A 21,142-nucleotide genomic window follows, 5' to 3' on the forward strand; every position below is an offset into this window, starting at 1 on the left:
TATTGCACCGGATGTTTACCCATTTCCAGTGTGAATAGAGACATACTTGCAACATTTAAACGTTTCACATTGAAAAAAAAATGCTTATATTGTAGCCATAGGGTCCTGCCCCAATTGGTTTTATTTTCCTAGAAATTACACTTGCTATCACATACAAAATTAATATCAAAGCTTAAAATCATGAAGGCATGAAATTATGTAGGTACATAACATTGACACAGTATGAACTTGTAAGAAAACAGCTCTCGTGTTACAAAGGACATAGATCACACAGCAATATGGTTACAGTTTTCAACATAAATTACTGATGCTTATGTGTATGATGTACAGACAATTATAATTCTTATTACCAGTATGTAATTTTTATAAGGATTTTTCTACAATACAGTAGTTATCCTTGACCCAAAGAAATTTTGCTCCTCGACAAATCTCTACCCTCAGCATCTTCTTCAGTAAGATCTCTTCCAGTCATACTACCTCGACGCCATCCATCCATTGTTCTCTTGTTTTTCTCAGTACGTAATAAAATAATTATTATGAGTAGGGGTAATTTAGCCATCAGAGGTAACTCTGCCATCCCTGTTTTGTTCCAAGCTGATAAGAGAAAGTCTTTCAACTGTCTTAACACTTACGGACAAAAGGCTCTAATGCTGGTAAGTTTCCAAGACTGACTCAGTTATTCCAGCTTTATTCAGCAGAAGAAAATTTGTTTTTTAAGTTTCCATGTAACTTTTTAAGTTAGCACATAGAACGGTAAGTGTAAATAAGAATCTAGTGATTAGTGTAGAAGGACTGACGTTAGCAAACAATGTCGTCTGTAAAGAAAAGTCTGATTTTTATAAGAATTGAACATCAATCAGGCGAGGTAACCTCAGGAGGGGTAATTCCACCACCTTTCAGTGATCATTAACAATATTACTTCATAATAAGTTCTCTATACCCCATGTTAAAATTTATTATTAATGGAAGCTTCCGTCACTTGTTTTTATGTTCACAATGTCTTAGGTTTGTCTGCCGAGCCTGACCAAAGATAGACGATTTTAGATTTAATAATGTGTGATGCTTTCAGATATCTGAATTTTACACTTTATTTTTTAATTGTTTTAAATATATCCGTTTTTAAAAAACGTAGTATTTTGTCACGTGAACAAGACAATATTGAATTTACCTGTTAACAATTCTGAGAAGGTTTCGTCGAGGAAGATGCTGGAATTATTGTGGCCAATCGTGCAGAAATTTATTCACGCAATTATCGACATCATGACACAAGTCAATTAGAACTCTTGTGCAGAATTAACTTTGAAGAATAAATTTGTAATGCTCTGTTGTGACATTCCTTTCGCTCATAAAAAAATAATTTTAAAAACTAAATTGCAAAAGTAAAATGGATGACATTTAGGCCTATTTCTTGTTTTAATATACGGCTGCATTCATTTGTTGACAAAACAAAAGAATACCGAATATCAACAACAGACATGGCCTACATCGTTTATGTATACCTTCAGGATTAAACTCTCTCCGTGATGATGATCTCATGGGTGTATAGAAACAAATGCAGGAAGTTCCCTTTAAAAATTGAACACGTGGTAGTATTTTTTTATTGTTTTAAGTGATTTGCAACCGAAAAATAACTGAACAGTGATGCAGCCTGACAACTTAAGTAAAACCTCGCATGCTTCAGACACCAATGCCCGCAAGTATCGGGGCATTTGTGTATAGACATCATAAAAGACCATCCTACATTTCTGCCAGAATTACGGATTCTTTATTTCTGCCCTGACTGTCAGTCGAAAAGGTTCCGTAACACTAATATTGCAATCGACTAGTCAACCCCTAATGTTTTCTGTTAGCAGATTTGAAAAATGTAACTGAACCTGTTAGTACGATATGCTCGTCAATTGCATTCTAGCCGATTTGTGTTGTGTGTCTGTGTATTACATCGAAATATACAGTGCGTCCCATATTTATGTCCAACTTTGTATTCGTTTATCACAAGTAAATGAATTAACATGACAGAATCAAAGTAACATGGACTAATAGTCCAGTCATTAGGATTGCTTAAAATTCCACCAATATTAAAATTCGATGTAAGCACCAGCATTTGCTGCACATTTTTCCAGACGTGGCTGAACGTTCTGTACTGCTGTCACAAGCATTTCATTTGGCACCCAGCAACACTCCTCTCGTCTGACCATAGAATGCGTCGCAGATGGTTAGGTTCCTCTTGAATCCATGCTAGTAGAGACTCCGCAAACTCCATTCTGATATCACAGTCCTCACATGACAGAGCTTGCACAAAGTGTGGCTTCCATGGCCGCCAATTCATTCCCTTTAGGAACCGCTGCACGGACCCATAGGATACACCAGATTCCCGCTGGTACTGTCGAATGGATTTCTTCAGGGGCGATTTCTCTGGGCATGCTATGCTTGCTGCGCAAGTCCAATATTTTCGTAGAATGTGTATTTCTCAAAATGGGATTATGTACATTAAAATTTATTTTGATTTTTGGAATACTGTATAGGCGTAATACCATCCGCAGGTTGCGCACCGCAAGATCGCAACGCTTGCTCGTTTCTCGGAGCTACAGGAAAGACGTAGAAACAGCGAGAATATGATGCGCGCGCAAGTGCCTTCCTCCTAATCCGTCCCAGTCGCACAAGCATCTGTTATATGCTGTATGAAGCTCTGGTCCGAGAGCTACACCGATGATTATATTTAACGTTACACAGATAGCAGCAGTGTTGCCGCCAATTCAGCGGTTTTCCCGCTAGATCTAGCGTTTTTCGGCGTTAGTTTAGCGGGTAAAATTTATGAAACTTGTATTGCTGATCTAGGGATTTAGCGGGTATTTTTAGCACTCACAGCGGCAAAATAATATAATTTTACATTGACAATATAGCAAATTTAGCGGTTTCTGCAAGGCTTCACAGCGGATGTTTAAGAATCGAGTTGGCAACTCTGATTGGCAGCAGTTTTTACCAGTGAATGTGCTGTGATTTGCGAGTGTAATGTAATTTTATGAGCGGAATGCATATGTTAGCTGCTGCATGTATTATTAGTTCTTAAACGTTAATTTGAAGTGTTGCAATGAGTTCGGAAATGTGTGTTATTGAAACTTTATTATCAAATCCATTTTCCCGGAGGACTATTCAAGAGAAGACCGACATTATAAAGAACGGCAGACCATGTCCAGGGCTCCCAGATTTAAAAAGACAGCATAAGGAGAAAAATAGAGAATATGTGCGCTCGTTCAGTACATCTCAATACAACAATACGCATTGGTTGGCAGGATCGAAAAAAACTGAATAAACTGTTTTGTTGGCCGTGTTTGTTATTTTCTACAGATAACGGTGTATGGTGCAAAAGTGGCTTTGACAGTTTAAATACTTTAACATTGTCTATTACAAGACACGAAAAGTCAGCAAACCAGATGAATTATATCCTCCCATCTTCCCCCATCAATAAAAGAGCAAGCCTAACTTTCGTGACTAGCATTCGCCCCTGGATTTCTTAGGACTTCTCTGGAAGGCCTCAGTAGCGGCTGCTTTGGCCCCCTCTGTGATCACTGCTTTTGGTCGGCCAGCACCCTTCTGTTGTGTAACTGAGCCAGTGCGAATCAAGTTGGCGTGAAGTCTCCTGATGGTCTTGTAGTCCTTCCACCATTCTTCACCATCTCTGCACCATAATTAGGAACTGCCACACCTCCATTCGAGCAGCAATTCGTGTTCGACCTTACACAGACAGTCTTGTGGCCATGGTTAATGTTTTAAGATTTACACTACATTTTGCTGATTATATTAAATGTTTCGGACCGTACTGAGAACACAATGAAGTAAGACAAAATGGCAGCTTCTTTTGTACTTTTAATGCAATACGGTACATTTTAACCTGATTGGTTTCGCCACTAGAGTGTAATAAAAAGTTGGACATAAATATGGATCGTTCTGTACTGTATGTTACGAAATATTCTCATTTATTTTTGCACATATTGCATAACTGCTGGTTTCGCTACAATATAGCGTGTTAAATAATGTGCACAGAAGCTTCGGGGAATAGTTAGAGTGTCTAAAAACAAACAAATAAGTTCATGTAAATATAAAGTCAAGTTCACTTTGTTTTTGTTTAATTTACTAGCCGTTCCCGTGCGCTCCGCTGCACCCGTTAGAAATAAATATAAAGTAATTACCAGTGGCGTATACTGGTTAAAGGGTTTGGGCTACCGCTGACCCTATTATTACACAAAATATATCTAACAATTACTTTAATTTTAATTACTATGGTAAAACTAATAATACAAAATTATTACATTATGTTATATTATAAACTTTTTCTTTTGTAATTTCCTTGGGCTACCACCGGTAGCCCCGGTAGCCCGCAAAATACGCCCCTGGTAATTACATAATTAAAATAGGACATTTGACCCAGGGAACATTCGTGTTTGATAGAAGGATAAAGCGTTTATTATGTTACTTAATTTAAATTGTATTTAAAAAATTAAAATGCCATCATTTTCATCTAGAGTCCACTCATTTGGTTACAAAAATTATTTTAAGAAATACAAGAAACGAATGCCTATCAAGTTTTCTGTGCATGAGAAGCTATTTTAATCTTACCTGTCCTCGATTCATTGAGAAGTTACTGTAATAACATTATAGCATTATGTCCATCTAGAGAAACTACACTTTCCAATGGTGAATTAATAATTAATTATACAAATCGGTTAATTTAGCTTCCGATATTACTTCATACAAACACAGAAACATTCTCTGTAGGCTATCTTTCAAAGCTTTCGATTGTTGTTGTCCACGGCCCCTTATAGACGAAGTCATTTGTTTTTTATTTCATTACACCGCCTTAGATGGCATTGTTATTGTAATTTTGAAACTCATTTATGTCATTAAATATCAGTCCTATCAAAATTTTGCATAGAATAATACTTATCGGAAATTATTTTTAATGAAACTTTTGTTATGTAATATTTTTCATGAAAATTAATAATAAGGGAGGTATTTAGATTTATTTAATTGAAGCCCTCTTATAACCCCCCCTTTTAAATAAAATATTTTGAATGACATATAGCCTAAATTCTAAGTTACAAGAACTTAATTTATATTCCAATTTTCATATAAATCGGTTTAGCCATTATCGCGTGAAAAGGTAATAAACATCCAGACAGACATACAAACAAAAATTTCAAAAAAGCCATTTTCGGTTTCAAGGCGGTTAATTATATATGTTAGGACCAATTATTTTTGGAAAATCGAAAATTACCGGAAACATTTCGGCTACAGATTTATTATTAGTATAGATTTTTTTTTTTTTACTTATAGGTATTTTTTAGTTTCTGCATCTATGATAAGTTAATTTCGGTTCATTATGCAAATAAAGAGTGGCAAAGAAATGTTAAGTTTATGCATGAACGATTTTTTTCAAAGTATTATATTTCTTACGTTTTGTTCTTCTGCAAAGGGTTTTAAAGTAAAACTAAGCTTGTTTCTCCTCTTTTCCTGTTTTCAACAATAATTCCAAGGTCCCCGCTTTGGTAAGTCCGCCATGATGGGTAATACTGGCTGTGCACTGAATGGTTTTGTCACAACTTTCATCTCTGATTACATTATGGGCCAGCTGCAGTATATTGACGAACTGGGGGTTCTTGCCCACTTCCAAAGTAGCTGTCTGTATCTGAAAATTTGGGTAGTGGAAAGTTTTGTGACATGTTTCTGTATCTACAGTCTGAGACGTCACACTCGAAACCTGGGAATTTTTAATACACGCGTTGAGTAAACTCTGTTCCTCGTGTAGCTGTTTGCTTGGATTCCCTGTCTGAGTGTACGTGTTGATACAGACAGCACAGAAGGGCTTCTCATCTCCAGTATGCATTCGCTTCATATGTCGGGCGAGGTCTCCAGCTTGTATGAACGTCTTCAGACAAATATTACAAGCAAACGGTTTTTCACCGGTGTGGTCCCGCCGCGTGTGACGTGTCAAGTCTGCGCGCTGCATGAAACTCTTCAAGCACACATCACACGAAAACGGTTTTTCACCAGTATGATCTTTGCGGGTGTGTCTTGTCAGATCAGACGCTTGCACAAAACCTTTGAAACAAACGCTACACGAAAATGGCTTCTGACTAGAATGAATAAAAGAATGTCGAGTCAAATTACGAGCTTGCATAAAAGTTTTACCACAAACTTCACATCTAAAAGGTCTTGTAGAAACTGATTCTTGAGTGTTTTGTGATATTTCTTTGATTGCTGGGCCCATTATACATGGCGAGCTGTGATAAGGACCTCCCTCTCCGTCGTGTACACGCCGTGCATGTCTTGTTAGATCGCCCAACTGTACGAAGCTCTTCAAACATATATCGCACGTGAATGGTCTTTCCCCCGTGTGAATCAGACGGGTGTGACGATTGAGATCTGCCCGTTGCACGAAATTCTTCAAGCACACTGTACACGAAAACGGCCTCTCTCCTGTGTGAACACGCCGGGTGTGTCTCGTCAGATCTCCCTGTTGTGAGAACCGCTTCATGCAGACACTGCACGCGAACTGTTTCTGACCGGTGTGTACCCGCCTTTTGTGGCGCTTCAGATCGCCTGATTGGGCAAAACGTTTTAAACACAGAGGACATGAGAACGGTTTGTCTTGCGCATGAACACGTTGTGTGTGACGTATGAAGTCCCCTCGCTGAGAGAAACCTTTCATGCATATCCCACACACAAACGGTTTTTCACCAGAATGAATACGACGTGTATGTCGCATAAGATCACTTCGCTGAGAAAATCGCTTCAAACACTCCTCGCACGTGAATGGTTTTTCCCCAGTATGAACCATCATATGACGGGTCAGATGACGGGCCTGGAGGAATCCTTTTCCACACACATCACACCTGCATATAAAGAAAAGATAAACAGAATTAATTTGAAGACTACAATTGCACTGTTAGAAACGCATATAGAGTGTTAGTTGGGAGGCCGGAGGGAAAAAGACCTTTGGGGAGGCCGAGACGTGGATGGGAAGATAATATTAAAATGGATTTGAGGGAGGTGGGATATGATGGTAGAGACTGGATTAATCTTGCTCAGGATAGGGACCGATGGTGGGCTTATGTGAGGGCGGCAATGAACCTCCGGGTTCCTTAAAAGCCAGTAAGTAAGTATAACATTTTGAAGTATCATGTGATACCTTGCTGGACAGTTTTATTAAGAATTGCTTTCATCAACAAATGTTAAAAAAAAAAAAAATCGGGGTGTGACTGCATCGGGGACACGGTTGTGGGTTTTAAGTGAATCCGTCTGACTTAAAGCGACAAATCTAGACGAGATCTTTCGTTTGGCACCAAAATCACCGCATTAGCACATCGGAGTCGCGAGATATACGGCCCGGGAATTTTCGCCCACGCCACGCCTAAAATGTCCGCCAGTCGTCCCCACGCGCACCTTGTGCATGCGCGGTACAACTCAGGATCATGCTCTCATCGTACTCTTATACGCGATCGAACGAGACCACATTGATTTCAATCGTGTTATTAGTCGAGAAGTTATAGTGTCGGAATAGATCACCCTGTATATGTTACATTGTCTTTTCCGTCCTGCTACTCCATGAGTCGATCTAATTTTAAAGACGGAGCGCTGAAGTATACGACAGAATATAAGGAAATGGCGTCGTTGTTATGTTTCCATGGTTACCAAGTATGTTTGCGGTTATCTTTATGTTCCCATCGTGAATGATGGTAACGTTTATATTTTTAAGTTAACGCTTACGTTATGTTTATTTTTCATTGTGAATGGGCCTATGTCTTTAAAATTCAAACCTGAAACATTTACGGCTGTATCCTAGAGAAAACTGGTGCAGTGTTATGATCTCTTTCGCAAATGACAATAATTATTTTCGTTATTGAAAATAAACCACGAAACTTGAAGTCTGAAAGTAAATAAAGGATCCAATTTTAGTAATATAGAAAAGTATTTGTTAGTGCAGTTGATAAGCAAATATGTAGGTGCTGTGGAGTGCAAGAAAATAGACGGTAGGAAAATCAAAGCTAAAGGCTCATTCACAATGAAAATTAAACATAACGTAAACTTTAACTTAATGTTACAGTAAAATCAAGAAGTCATACCATCATTCACGATGAGAACATAAACATAATAGCAAATATACTTGGTAACCATGGAAACATAACAACGACGCCATTTCCTCATATTCTGTCGTATACTTCAGCGCTCCACGATTGTGTTCTGTTTGCAATTCACGTAAGCATAAGCATGAAAGTTTGGAGTTTGCAAACTTTCATGTTAACGTCTTACGGTAATGTTTATGTCAATGCTTATGTGAATCATTGTGAATGATCCCATTTGGTAGCCTGGGCGCAAACTTCTGTGTTTATGTTACGGTTATGTTTAATTTTCATTGTGAATGGGCCTTAATAGTGGCGTATGGATGCAGATTAGTAATGAATTCAATTGTCACGCAAGAACTTCTAAGCAACGTAACATTACTTCGCTCTTCAATTGATCGACACGTTACATAAGATGAAGACATCTTCATCAATATCATCTTATTCTCGCTACAGCATTAGAAAGTTTTTGGATGGTTCTATTCACCGTTGCTTCAAATACCGTATTCTAACATTACTCCCTACTATTGACTGAAAAGAACCAGCGGCGTAAAATTTTAGTATAATCAATGCCTGTAGCCTGGAAAAGAGACGCATATTTCTCTTCACCGTGTATTCTAACCTCAAATTTCGTCTGCTGTCTTGCTGACAACTATTTCCGAGAGACTGTGCCTCACCAAAAATTCATCCTCAGGTGGATTTTCGAAATCATTAATCCTTACACCTCTCTCAACGACGTAGATTTAGAAGGTCTAAAACAGCAATTCTTCATCTACAGAGTAATTTACTTCAGCTCTATTTTCGAGGTTTTAACACAGAAAATTCTGATGTTACCTTAACAAACAGTTTAGCAAATTTGAATAATTTCAAGGGAAAAATTGTTCTGGGGCCAGGTATCGATCCCGGGACCTCTGATTGAACGTACCAGCGCTCTACCAACTCAGCTACCCAGAAACTCCACCCGACACCATCTCTCCCTTGAAATTATTCAAATCTGCTTCACAGAGAGCTTTACCTGAAAATCTAGACTTGCATAATTTAGCAAATTGTTAAACTTAACAAGTAATCCATGAAAGTTTTTTTCGTTAAATTTATTCTTAAATCAGTACAATAATTTGTCAAGTTTTAACATCTGTTGTTGGCGTGGGTGGCGCAGTCGGCAGAGTGCTGGTCTTCTTTGCCCGAGGTTGCGGCCCAGGTCGATGGCATTTAAGTGTGCTTAAATGCGACAGGCTCTTGTCAGTAGATTTGCTGGCATATAAAAGAACTCGTGCGGGACAAAAATTCCAGCACACTAGCGACGCTGATTTAACCTCGGGAGTTGCGACTGTTGTTAAATACAGCATGAAAAATTAACATCTGTTGATGAAACCAGCCCTGACAATGGTCAGACTCTTATTTTAATATAGACAGGAAGTGAAAGAAAATTATAAAGTAATATGTTGAGTTGGAAGGATGCAAAAAAAAAGCTACATAAGAGGCTTTTTTTTGTATATTATTTTACGACGTTTATCAACATCTCAGGTTATTTAGCATCTGAATGAAATGAATGTGATGATAATGCCGGTGAAATGAGTCCGGGGTCCAGCGCTGAAAGTTACCCAGCATTTGCTCATATTGGAGTGAGGGGAAACCCCGGATAAAACCTCAACCAGGTAACTAGCCCCAACCAGGAATCGATCTCGGGCCACCTAGTTTTGCGGCTAGACACGCTAACCGTTACTCCACAGGTGTGGACAAAAGGCTTTATATAAGTTAGAAAAATATTAATGAGAAACTTTATGTTCAAGGGAGTTAAAACACATTATGAAATGAATAATTTCGAGGAAAAATTGTTCCGGACCGGGTATCGAACCCGGGACCTTCCACCGATTGTCGGTTAGAGTTCCCGAGTAGCTCAGTGGTAGAGCGTTGGTACGTTAAACCAAAGGTCCCGGGTTCGATACCCGGCTCCGGAACAATTTTTCCTCGAAATTATTCAAATCAACTTTACAGGGAGTTATACCTGAAATCTTGATTTGCACATTATGAAATGGTTCTTATATACTAAAAAAAAAAAAAGTAAAACTATTTCATAATGATTAATATTAGAGGAGAAAAATTCGCTCCGGCGCTGGATCCGAACCCGGGTCCTTGATTCTACGTATCAAGTGCTCTCACCGCTGAGCTACGCCGAAGTCCAATCCACAGCACTGGATCGAACCCCTGCTGTAGTGTTTTTCCCTTTTGTGGCCTGACTCCAATTTGAGTATGTATGTTGACATTTCATATTGTCAACTGCCATTATATTGCCTCTAATATTAATTGTTACCATAACAGGTGTATTCTGTAGGACCAAAAAATAATAATCTTTAAGTAGATTTCATAATGACTTTTCATGTTGAAATTGTTATTATTTTGAAAAACTTTTATCAGTTGGATTCCAGGCTGCAATCTCTGCAGCATGAGTCATTCTGGATGAGTACATACACAATTGGTTAAAAAGCCTCATCTGTAATTTTCAAGCACACACCTAAATGTTGTTGTTTTCTAATGCCAGGCATTTGACAATAAAGTCATTTGACCTCTTGCACTACAATATTTTTCAACGATATTATCATGACAGGCCACTGAAGCACATATTTTGAGGTGTTCCGAATCCATTTCTTGGTTTGAGTTGCACAATGGGCAGTTAGGGGACTGATATATTCCAATTCTATGCAGGTGTTTGGCCAAATGATCATGGCCTGTTGCCAATCCAAATGCAGCTTCAGACGATTTTCGTGGTAAATCGGGAATTAACTGTGGATTTTGATGCAGAGAGTTCCATTTTTTCCCTTGGGATTGTGTTATCAAATTTTGTTTGTTGAAGTCTAAGTATGTAGATTTAATAAATCTTTTCACAGAGTAATACGTAGATTTAGTAACAGGTCTGTAAGTAGCAGTGCTGCCCTTCTTTGCTAAAGCATCCGCATTCTCGTTTCCCAGGATTCCACAATGGGATGGTATCCATTGGAATACAATTCTTTTATTGAGTGATATTAATTGAGAGAGCATTTTAGTTATTTCTGCTGTTTGAGATGAAGGTGTGTGTTTAGAGACTATTGAGAGAATAGCTGCTTTGGAGTCTGACAATATAACTGCATTCCTAAATTTATTGATGTGGCATAGAAGATTCCTGAGACTTTCACTTATTGCAATGATTTCACCATCAAAACTTGTTGTTCCATATCCAAGAGATCTATAAAGTGAGAAGAGACAGCACGTAACACCTGCACCGGCACCTTGTTCTCTGGAGATCAAGGATCCGTCGGTGTATAAATGAAGCCAGTTTTGTGGAGGGTACCTAATATTAATTGTCTCTCAAGACAATTGTTTCAGTATTTCAGTGTTTACTTCTGATTTCAGTATTTCTTCTGTTAAATTTAGATTATATTCCATATTTAATAGAGTTAAAGGATTTGGTTTAATTTATAAGTTTTCTTTTAAATTCGGGATATTGATTTTCTGTTTTAATTCTTGAACAATGGATATGAAACTTTTTTGAGTTTTCAATCTACAGAGAGGACTGTATGAATGCCAATTGTTTCCTGGTAATCTGATAAGTTTTTCATGTTGAATCAGTGCTTTTTCTTCTATTGTCATTTTGATGCTGTTAATATTAGTGAGGAATCTCATAGAATCTATTGGAGTTGTTTTGATTCCACCAGTAATGAGTCTGAGAGCTTGGTTTTGAACATATTCTATGTCGTTTATGAAAGGTGAAGTAATTAAAATTTCTCCGCAGTATGTCAGCACTGGCTGTATAAACATTTTGTATGTAGTGTTCAAGAGCATCCCCATTTCTTTCCTGCTAGTCTTTTTAGAAGGGAGAACCTTTTACGAGCTTTTTCAGAAATGTATTTCAAATGGTTGCTCCATGTTAATTTACTATCGAAAATAACTCCAAGATATTTGGATTCATAAGTCCTAGGAAGGTGTTAGCCATTGTATTGGATATTGAATTCTCTTTCTTTTTTACCGAGTGAAAATATTTGGTAGTTACTTTTGCTTAAATTGAGTGTCATCAAATTTGAAGTATTCCATTCATGTAGTTGATTTAGAGCTTTAAGAGCAGAATTTTTAATTTTGTCTCTATGTCTGTAAGATCCAGAAGTCCACAAAACTATATCATCTGCAAATAGTGCTGTTTTCATGTTTGGTTCCTCTAATAGGGAGGGTAAGTCATTTATATAAATATTGAATAAAGTTGTGCTGAGGACAGCGCCCTGAGGTACACACCTAAATGTACACAGCAAGATAAAACTGTATTTTTCACATTCCAGGAGATGCTAGCAATAATATCATGAACTGCGACCGGACAATCTCACAGCCAGACGCCCTTCCTGTGACAGCAGGATTTTGAATCACAATCACAATGGAGAGATGGACCTCAATAACACTGTTTTCAAACGAAGCTTGGTTTCATAATGATGGACATGCACGTTCGCAAAACAACAGGTACTGTAGCTCTGAAATCTAACCTTGATACACAGACTCCCCGTTTATAACATGAACGTTGGTGTAAACTTGGTTACGAAAGAATAATAAGGCCTATGTATCCCGAGCAAGCACTGCCAAGCCATATGCCATACACATTTTAAGACCCGAGAAAGAGTATGTATGTACTCTTTCTTCAGCAGCATTCTGCTGTGAACACATATTGACAGTAATTGCATGGACAAATTAGACAAGGCATCATCACCATCCATCATTATCACCATATCGCTATGACCTCAATGTAGAACATATCAAGCCGCCATAACTTTTTTTTTCTTTGGGTTATTTTACTATAATAACATCTTACTTATGTATGGCTTTTAGAAAATCCGGAGGTTCGTTACCACCCTCACATAAACCCACCATAGGTTCCTATCCTGAGCAAGATTAATCCAGTCCCTATCATCATACCCACCTCCCTCAAATACATTTTAATATTATCCTCTCATCTACGTCTCGACTTCCCCAAAGATATTTTCCCTATGGCCTCCCAACTAACACTCTATACACATTTCTGGATTCACCCATACGTGCTACATGCCCTGCCCATCTCAAACGTCTGGATTTAATGTTCAGGTGAAGAATACAATGCGTGCAGTTCTGCTTGTGTAACATTCTCCATTCTCCTGTAACTTCATCCCTCTTAGCCCCAAATATTTTCCTAAGCACCTTACTCTCAAACACCATTAATCTCTGTTCCTTTGTCAAAGTGAGAGTCCAAGTTTCACAGCCATACAAAACAACCGGTAATATAACTGTTTTATAAATTCTAACTTTCAGCTTTTTTGAGAGCAGACTGGATGACAAAAGCTTCTCAAGCGAATAATAACAAGCATTTTCCCATATTTATTCTGCATTTACTTTCCTCCCGAGTGTCATTTATATTTGTTACTGTTGCTCTAAGACATTTGAATTTTTCCATCTCTTCAAAGGATACATTTCCAATTTTTATATTTCCATTTCGTACAATATTCTGGTCACGAGAGACAATCATATAGCTTGTCTTTTCGCGATTTAGTATAATAACATCTACTTGCATTGACTAGGCAAGGTTCAATTCCCTTCTCAAAAAAGTTTTCTTTAGCTTTTTCAAATTCTGAATTATCTGTCATTAGTGAATTTATAATACCGTATTTGCTCGCGTAATTTGCGCCCCCGCGTATTTTCCGCACCCTACTTTTTAAGGGATTATTTTGAACTTTATTTTTGCTCCGTGTATTTTGCGCACACATTTTACGTACATATTTTTTTCAGTGTAGTAGGGATTTTCCTTCCCTACAGTCCATCGTAGGTCATTCACAGCAACTGAAGTACCTGCTTCAGAAAGAAACCCCAAAGTCCCGCCACTTTAACAATGCTTGTCCTTGGTAGAGACAAGTTACCGGTATAGAAAATTTGCCCTACCGTAAATACTTACCTATACATATACTAACTGAGATAAACTCAGAACAGGACCTCTTATTTGAAAAATCCGCAAATTACGCGAGCAAATACGGTATAACAGTGATACTTAACATAGAAAAATGCAAATTACACATGTAGCTTTTGAGAGGTGATTGACAATATGTGTACCAAGAATTTAGAGAGACTTATTTCTTAGTGATGTTTGATTGGTCATCGCATTATAATCACCTGAAAGGTCTCTTGGTGATGGCAGGGTCCAGGGCTTGAGGATCTGCAGTGCAAGGTTCTGCCTGTACATGCACAGAAGACACGGCATTCGCAGGAGTGGAGACTGACTCCACGGTGGGAACAACTATGCTGGTAGCAGTGTTAACGTGTGGCACGAGGAATTCATGCCAGATCTCCCCCCAGTGCGGTGCTGGCTTAGGGGTGCCAACAGGGAAGTTCCTGTGTAGTTCGGCTGTTGGCATCTCTTGTGATGTTTGAGTCTCTTCTGGCTTCAAACCCACGATCTTCTCCATAACACTCGCCAACCTACACAAAGATGAACCCTGCTTATAATCACTAGAGATATAGAAGTACTTGTTACGCAGGACTAAGGGCACCCCTAAGTACCTTAGCCCAACTAGATGTTTTCTCCACCTGTCATGGAATAAGCTCCATGCCAATTGTGCTCCTCGACTAAGCTGGCCTCACCATCCGCTGCACAAATTTTTCTCCAGCCAACAAGTCGCGAGCACTACACTGTTAGTGGTGAAGTCCCATACTTCATAGATAAAGTAGCCACGTTCAATTAGTAGGCTAGCGATGTCAAAGAGGACGGAAGCTTTGTAGTTTCAATAATTTTAATTATGTCGATGTCCATTGTCGTCGTCAAGTCTTTTGAAGGCCGCTCCAATACTCCACGCGGAGTTGCAAATTTTAGCAGTGTGTCTTGTTCTAGTTCACAGTGAAAATTAATTATATTACAGTTCAGTGTATAATAAAAATGTGGAGGCAGTGGGAAGCAAGTGAAGTGTCGGAACCGATACCCATGAACGTCAATAACGACGATGGTAATAATAATAATAATAATAATAATAATAATAATAATAATAATAATATATCAGAGTTAAATAACAATTCAAATTCAAAAGCTAGACCAAAATTATGTAAGCAGTATCAAACGTTTGTGTGCAATGCTCACACGTATGTTCTGAAAAACAATTTAGGTCAAGGAAAAATTTCGGAGACATCTAAAATTCTTAAATTAAATAGAAATACTGTAAGTAAAATTGTAAAAAAGGGACCTAAGACACCTAAAAAGCGTGGACACAAAGTCACAAAATTTAATAAAGTAGATGGTTTTACGTGTGATTACATTCGCCGTGAAATATATAGTTCTTACAATAAGGGCCAATCCTTAACAATAAAAGAATTATTACAAAAAGTCAAACTTTCCGGTTTTCCTTATGGAGAAACATTTAATTATTTCTTTAAATAATTAATTTAAAATAAATAATCTAAATAATCTTCAAATTAACTCATGCTTTGAGCAATTAAGCCTAGCCCATATCCATGTTATATTAATATATAGCAGCAACAAACAAGACGTGACAACGTCGCATTTTCATTTTATTATCGGTGCATGCAATAAAGACCTACAAATCTTAAAAGGAATGCCGCTGCCTAATAATTAAACGAGGCAACTTTATAGCTGAGTCATGTCCCCAGGAAGGGTGAAATCTTACACACAATCAATATACAGGGTGAACCGTAAGTAATGTCATTAATTTCGGGGGGTTATTCTTTGAGATATTTCAAACAAAAAAGTTTAGTACAATTTTTCTCGTTTTTCTTCCTTTCCGAAATAAAAATTATTTTATGTGAAACATTTCATAATGTGTTTCCAGAAAGCTACTGAATTAATTCCCAATATGCTCAGTCAGTTTAAGACAGCAGTGTATTATGATGATAAATGATTGAAAGCAATTTAGTTTTGTCCTTTAAATATGCAGAAACTTCATTGGAAGAAATATAACTTTTTGTTCTGCAAAGAAATTTTAAAATATTACATTTCTTTGGATCAAATTTTTGCACATTTAAAAGACAAAACTAAAATTCTTTCAATAATTTATTATCATAATACTCTGCTCTTTTATATTGACTGGGCATATTGGGAATTAAATCAATGGCTTCCCCAAAACACGCTATGAAATGTTGTATATAAAACAATTTTTTTCTCGAAAAGGAAGAAAAAACAAGTGAAACTGTTTAAAATATTGAATACATTCTCACCAAGATATTCATCAAATCATTTCTGTTTGCTTTCTGATTTTCACAACTTTCACACCACTTCCCAACAATGCCCTGTCCTTACAATTCCTTCACACAACACTACACTATGTATGCTCTTCATCTGTCACAGTGTGACTTGGTAAAGCTTGGAATTCTCTCCCACTCTCCAACAGAAATTGCCAGGAGCTGTCAAAATTTGAAGAAAAAAAATGGAAAATTCATCTATTAAACAATCAAACACGTCACTATCATTAAACATATAATAGGATTTGTTTACTCATACCTTTATCTCCTTTCTCTATTAATTTTACTATTTGTGTGTAATTACTAGGCTTAATATAACTAATTACTGGATAATATTAATTACTTCTTAATGTAGCGTATGTGTTTAGATTAAACGTTTTGAATGTTTTTATGGTATAGCTAATACTGCCTTCTAAAATCACTTTATCCACTCTGATTATCTAATGTGGACTTTATGTTACTAATAAAAATGTTGTAAACACATTCATTACCCAAATACTTAGGTAATCAATGATACTTCTATTACGCAGCTAGTTAGGTAATGATCATCAAATAATGTTCGTCATCTGCTTTCAGTAGGAATCTGTGAATGACATCTTTTGAAAAGATACTAGATTTCTTAGATTTTTCATGAAACACCAATCTTCAATTTTTTTATATTTCAATTCATAACTTAGACGGGAATTCGACAGTACTAAACATTCAATTGCAAAATTTGTAGCATTTTCAATATCTGAATCCTCGTTTGAACTCATTTTAACAATGTTTGTTTATTTCTCCTAGTACTGCTGTTCATCTGTTATAAACAAAAACCTATCGTGTTCAAAAATAATAAAACAAACATAAACGAATCGCCTCTCACAGGAAGAAACTAATAGCCTCTCCACAAAATACATGTTCAAAGCTAATGAAAATGATGCTAATACTTTTATTAAAAAATTATTTTTTTATCAAATTGGATAAAACATTGTACGATATACATATCGTAACTTCATATTACAATACTCGACTGGTTATCAAACTCGGTCTGCGGCCTTGTTCGACAACTTTCCAATCTCGTACCGGTATTGTAATATCAAACATTACGATACTCATAAAGTAAATAATAATAATTATTATTATTATTATTTTAGTTTATTATATTATATATCATATTATGGTTTATAGTAGTTAGTTTTGGTTGAGTGAAAGAAAAGGCCTGAAAGTCTTAACTCTAACAGAGTCTATTCCAGCACACATTCAATAATACTGACAATAAATATTGATCGTCTGAGGGGTCCCTTTAGGAATCTCCATTTCCTTTCTGCATATTTATGACTCATCTAGAACACACCACTACTGCCATATACCAATCTTTGTACAAAACGTAACAACCACCAAGGTTGATGGTCGATTCAGTGTCGCACAAACATAAGTGGTGCCTTACTTTCCGAAATGAAAGGAAAATTATGTACAGTTTTAGTAGAATGAACTCTGGAAAAAGTTACAAGAGATTCATCAAATCCCTACAATTCCGTGAAACGTGTATGCTGTTCGTGATTGTTATTGCGAGCATAGGGTAGTTCAATTCACTACATTTATTGTTCATTTCGTTATTATTGTTTATAATTGTTTGTTTTTTCAAGTATTTGAATTTATTTAATTTCAGGAAGGGAATACTACAATCCAGCACTGCAACTTAGAAGACCTACTCTGTTAACCCTCAAGCTCGGCTCACAAACTACATCAACTGACCACACTAAGGTTCGCTGTATATCCAGGTTTCGAGCTCAGTCGTCCCTAGGCCAGCCCAATCAGTACATCGCCAGCCAGTATTTGGGGATTGCTTGTGAACGATATTGTCTCCAAACTGTCACGCTCTTGTATGTATACAGCACATTGCACTGTGAACTTAACATGTTTTTATTTATTCATTTGTTGTTGAACATAACAGGCAAAGCCCAATTACAATGTTCACGACTAAGAAATTAATTTATAAAACATAAACAAGGAACAGGAAACATACACTTATTAAAAACTGAAACAAAATAGAAATAAGAGACAGAAAAAAAAGAGAAATTGAAATAAGGTGTGAAAGTAGCTTCAAATTAACTAACAACAATATTCTGTAAAATATGATAACAAATAATTCTGTATCTAGAAAAATTCATATTGAAAATATCAACATCCGGATGAGGATGTAATTTATTGTGTAACTGTAACATTTGGAAAACTGGGGAATTTTTGTGGGATTCAGTATTTGTCCTTGGTATGTAAAATAAATTTCGAAATTTCGTTTTAAGCTTAGGTGCATATAATGTTATATAATAAAATAAACCAACACAGTCTAACTTATTGTTAATAATTTTACAAAGAAAGTTTTTAAGATTGACAATTTCGTCTAATTTGCAAACTAGTAAAATGGAAATGTTGAAGCATTGTAGCATAACTCTCATAGGCAGGATAATCATTATAAATTCTGTAATATAATCATTTTAGAAATTTATTTTGAATTTTTTCTAGCAACAGAATATATTTGTTAGCAACTGGGTTCCAGATAACAGCAGCATACTCTAATTTAGATAGAACAATGGAATTATACAAAATTATTATAGTTTTGACTTTAAATTTACAAGAATTTCTCATAAGAAAACCTAAACTTTTAATAGGACAAATTTATAATATTATTAATATGACTTTGAAATGTAAAATTATTCCTAAATAATATGACATGACATGTGAATAAATGATGGCGAAATGAGTCCAAAGTCCAACACCGGAAAGATACCCAGCAGTTTCACTTCAGTTGGTTGAGGTGGGGAAATGTGGGGAAAAAAAAAAACCCAACCCGGGAACTTGTCCCAACCAGGATTTCAACCCGGGCCCACTCGTGTCACAGCCAGACATGCTAACCATTACTTACCAAATAACTATTCACTTTAATTCAACCGGAATATTGAGAAACTCCACATGTCTGGAAAACTAAACTTTTCAGGAGATACAAAAAACATCTCAGATCCTAGATTTGTGCTCATATTATTCTTTTCTTAACACTTTAGCTAAAATGAGTGTTGATGGGAATATGTGGGGTTTCGCTTCATAATATCGTGAGTTTACATGTTTAGAATACGAAATCACATATAACTCAATTTCGTAAAAAATTGGACATGTGGGGTTTCTCAATATTGTGATTCAATTATAAAGTGGAGTTGTTTTTAAATGAAGAGAGTGAACGCAGGCTTGTGTTTACTTTAAAGATAATTTTCCTATGACTAAACTATGTTTTTTAGACATGACGAAGAAGACAAAAAGAAATTGATAATGAAAAAGTATTATTAATCATGTGCTCCAATTTGTTAACTTCACACAGTAAGCAAAATGAGGTATAAATTGAGGCGGTAGCCAGAAAAAGGGCCCATAAGTAAAAGTCATGTTTCGAGGAAACAGAGATTGAAAGATTTTGAATGCACTTTTATCAATATAACAATTTGCATACTGTTACAATAATATTTGTCTACAAGCTTTTGTTGAATAATGCATTCTGACTTTAATAGTGTTATAGATATACATATTTTATTGAAACATTTTATAAGCCCTTTTTCCAGAGAAGAAGCTTATTTTATCAAAATATCTTTATATTTTAGCAGACATTAAACATCAGCATTGAACAGCGCACATTACAGAGGTTTACAAGTTCATAATCATTTTAAGGGGAGGCAGAGGTGAAATTTTCGAACAAAACTGAAGAAAAAATGAAAATTTTGTTTTTTTCCATTTTTATTATCTTTATTTTGATATTCCGATGTTAGTTTTTGATTTTGTGCCCTTAAAAGTATGAAATTAAAACCAAGATATCTGTATTACTATATTATTCCCATAATATATCATTATTTATATACCTTCTCTGAACATATAAATAAAAAGAAATAATGAAAATTTCTTACATTATGGTGCATGGAGCATTTTATATCAAACGATATAAAGTTTTATAAAATTATTAATATTTACAGAACTATTATACTTAGAAAGTTGAAACTTGGTATGTCCATTACTAATAACATACTTAGCATCCATGATCAATTTCAAACAAATCGGATAAATTTTGAAATATTCACCTCTGCCTCCCCTTAATAAAATTATATTTCTTACATATATCTCTACTGAATACGTAAAAATCAAGAATATCTGTTGGATACAGAATACAGACTACAGGTTATTTGGTATTAATCTAGAATAGATTCACACTCACTTCAAAGTTTATCTTCAGAGTGCAGTTTACACTTTAGTGCACATCCTGGATGGACTCATACTCACTTTGAGGATCATCTTCACTCATGTTTTCTGAATTCCACAACTACGCAAGGGTACATCAGTTCATTCATTTAGCTACCCTGTCCTCTGTTTACAAGATATTGAAACGAAACTATGTAAGCAAGTAGATTTTAAAACGGAGAATCGAATTAAATGTTCTCCCGAAAAAGGGCCAATAGACCTATGAGTCCATTTTCCAGCTACCGCCTTAATTACAGGCTAAACTGGAAATCTTTCTTTTACTAAGAGCGGGTACTTGACTGTTAGTCATTCACCCATATGAAGTCAGTTGTGTAGACGAATTTACCGATAGAGTCATTGCCCAGGATGTGCCATAGGAGGCTGGTCTACACTACACCCACGATGAGATGAGATGTGGAGATTTGTTGGGATGTCATATGGGAACTGGACCTACTGAGGAAAACCCGTGTTACCTGGACAATGGGCTTGTCCAACACAAGTTATAAATCAGAAGTATACCGGGGATCGAACCTGGGTCCATGGAAAAAGTG

At 36.3% G+C, this 21,142-nt stretch overlaps 2 protein-coding genes across 2 annotated transcripts in view; one reads left to right on the plus strand and one right to left on the minus strand.

Moving 5' to 3' along the window:
- The window catches only part of LOC138712395 (uncharacterized), a 94,305-nt gene that overhangs the window by 64,819 nt on the left and 8,344 nt on the right, over positions 1-21,142 (plus strand). The window contains exons 2-3 of the mRNA XM_069844144.1: positions 12,422-12,596; positions 17,989-18,202. Of these exons, the coding sequence (XP_069700245.1) occupies positions 12,566-12,596; positions 17,989-18,202 (245 nt within the window). The 5' untranslated portion in view covers positions 12,422-12,565. The remainder of the gene's footprint in view (positions 1-12,421; positions 12,597-17,988; positions 18,203-21,142) is intronic.
- The window catches only part of LOC138712391 (zinc finger protein 271-like), a 27,456-nt gene continuing 6,314 nt past the window's right edge, over positions 1-21,142 (minus strand). Inside the window, exons 2-3 of the mRNA XM_069844096.1 lie at positions 14,268-14,573; positions 1-6,890 (exon numbers count right to left, since the gene is read on the minus strand). Coding sequence (XP_069700197.1) covers positions 5,486-6,890; positions 14,268-14,560 — 1,698 coding nt within the window. The 5' untranslated portion in view covers positions 14,561-14,573 and the 3' untranslated portion in view covers positions 1-5,485. The remainder of the gene's footprint in view (positions 6,891-14,267; positions 14,574-21,142) is intronic.

Source organism: Periplaneta americana, chromosome 2 (genome assembly GCF_040183065.1).
Source record: "Periplaneta americana isolate PAMFEO1 chromosome 2, P.americana_PAMFEO1_priV1, whole genome shotgun sequence".
NCBI classification, from domain to species: domain Eukaryota; kingdom Metazoa; phylum Arthropoda; class Insecta; order Blattodea; family Blattidae; genus Periplaneta; species Periplaneta americana.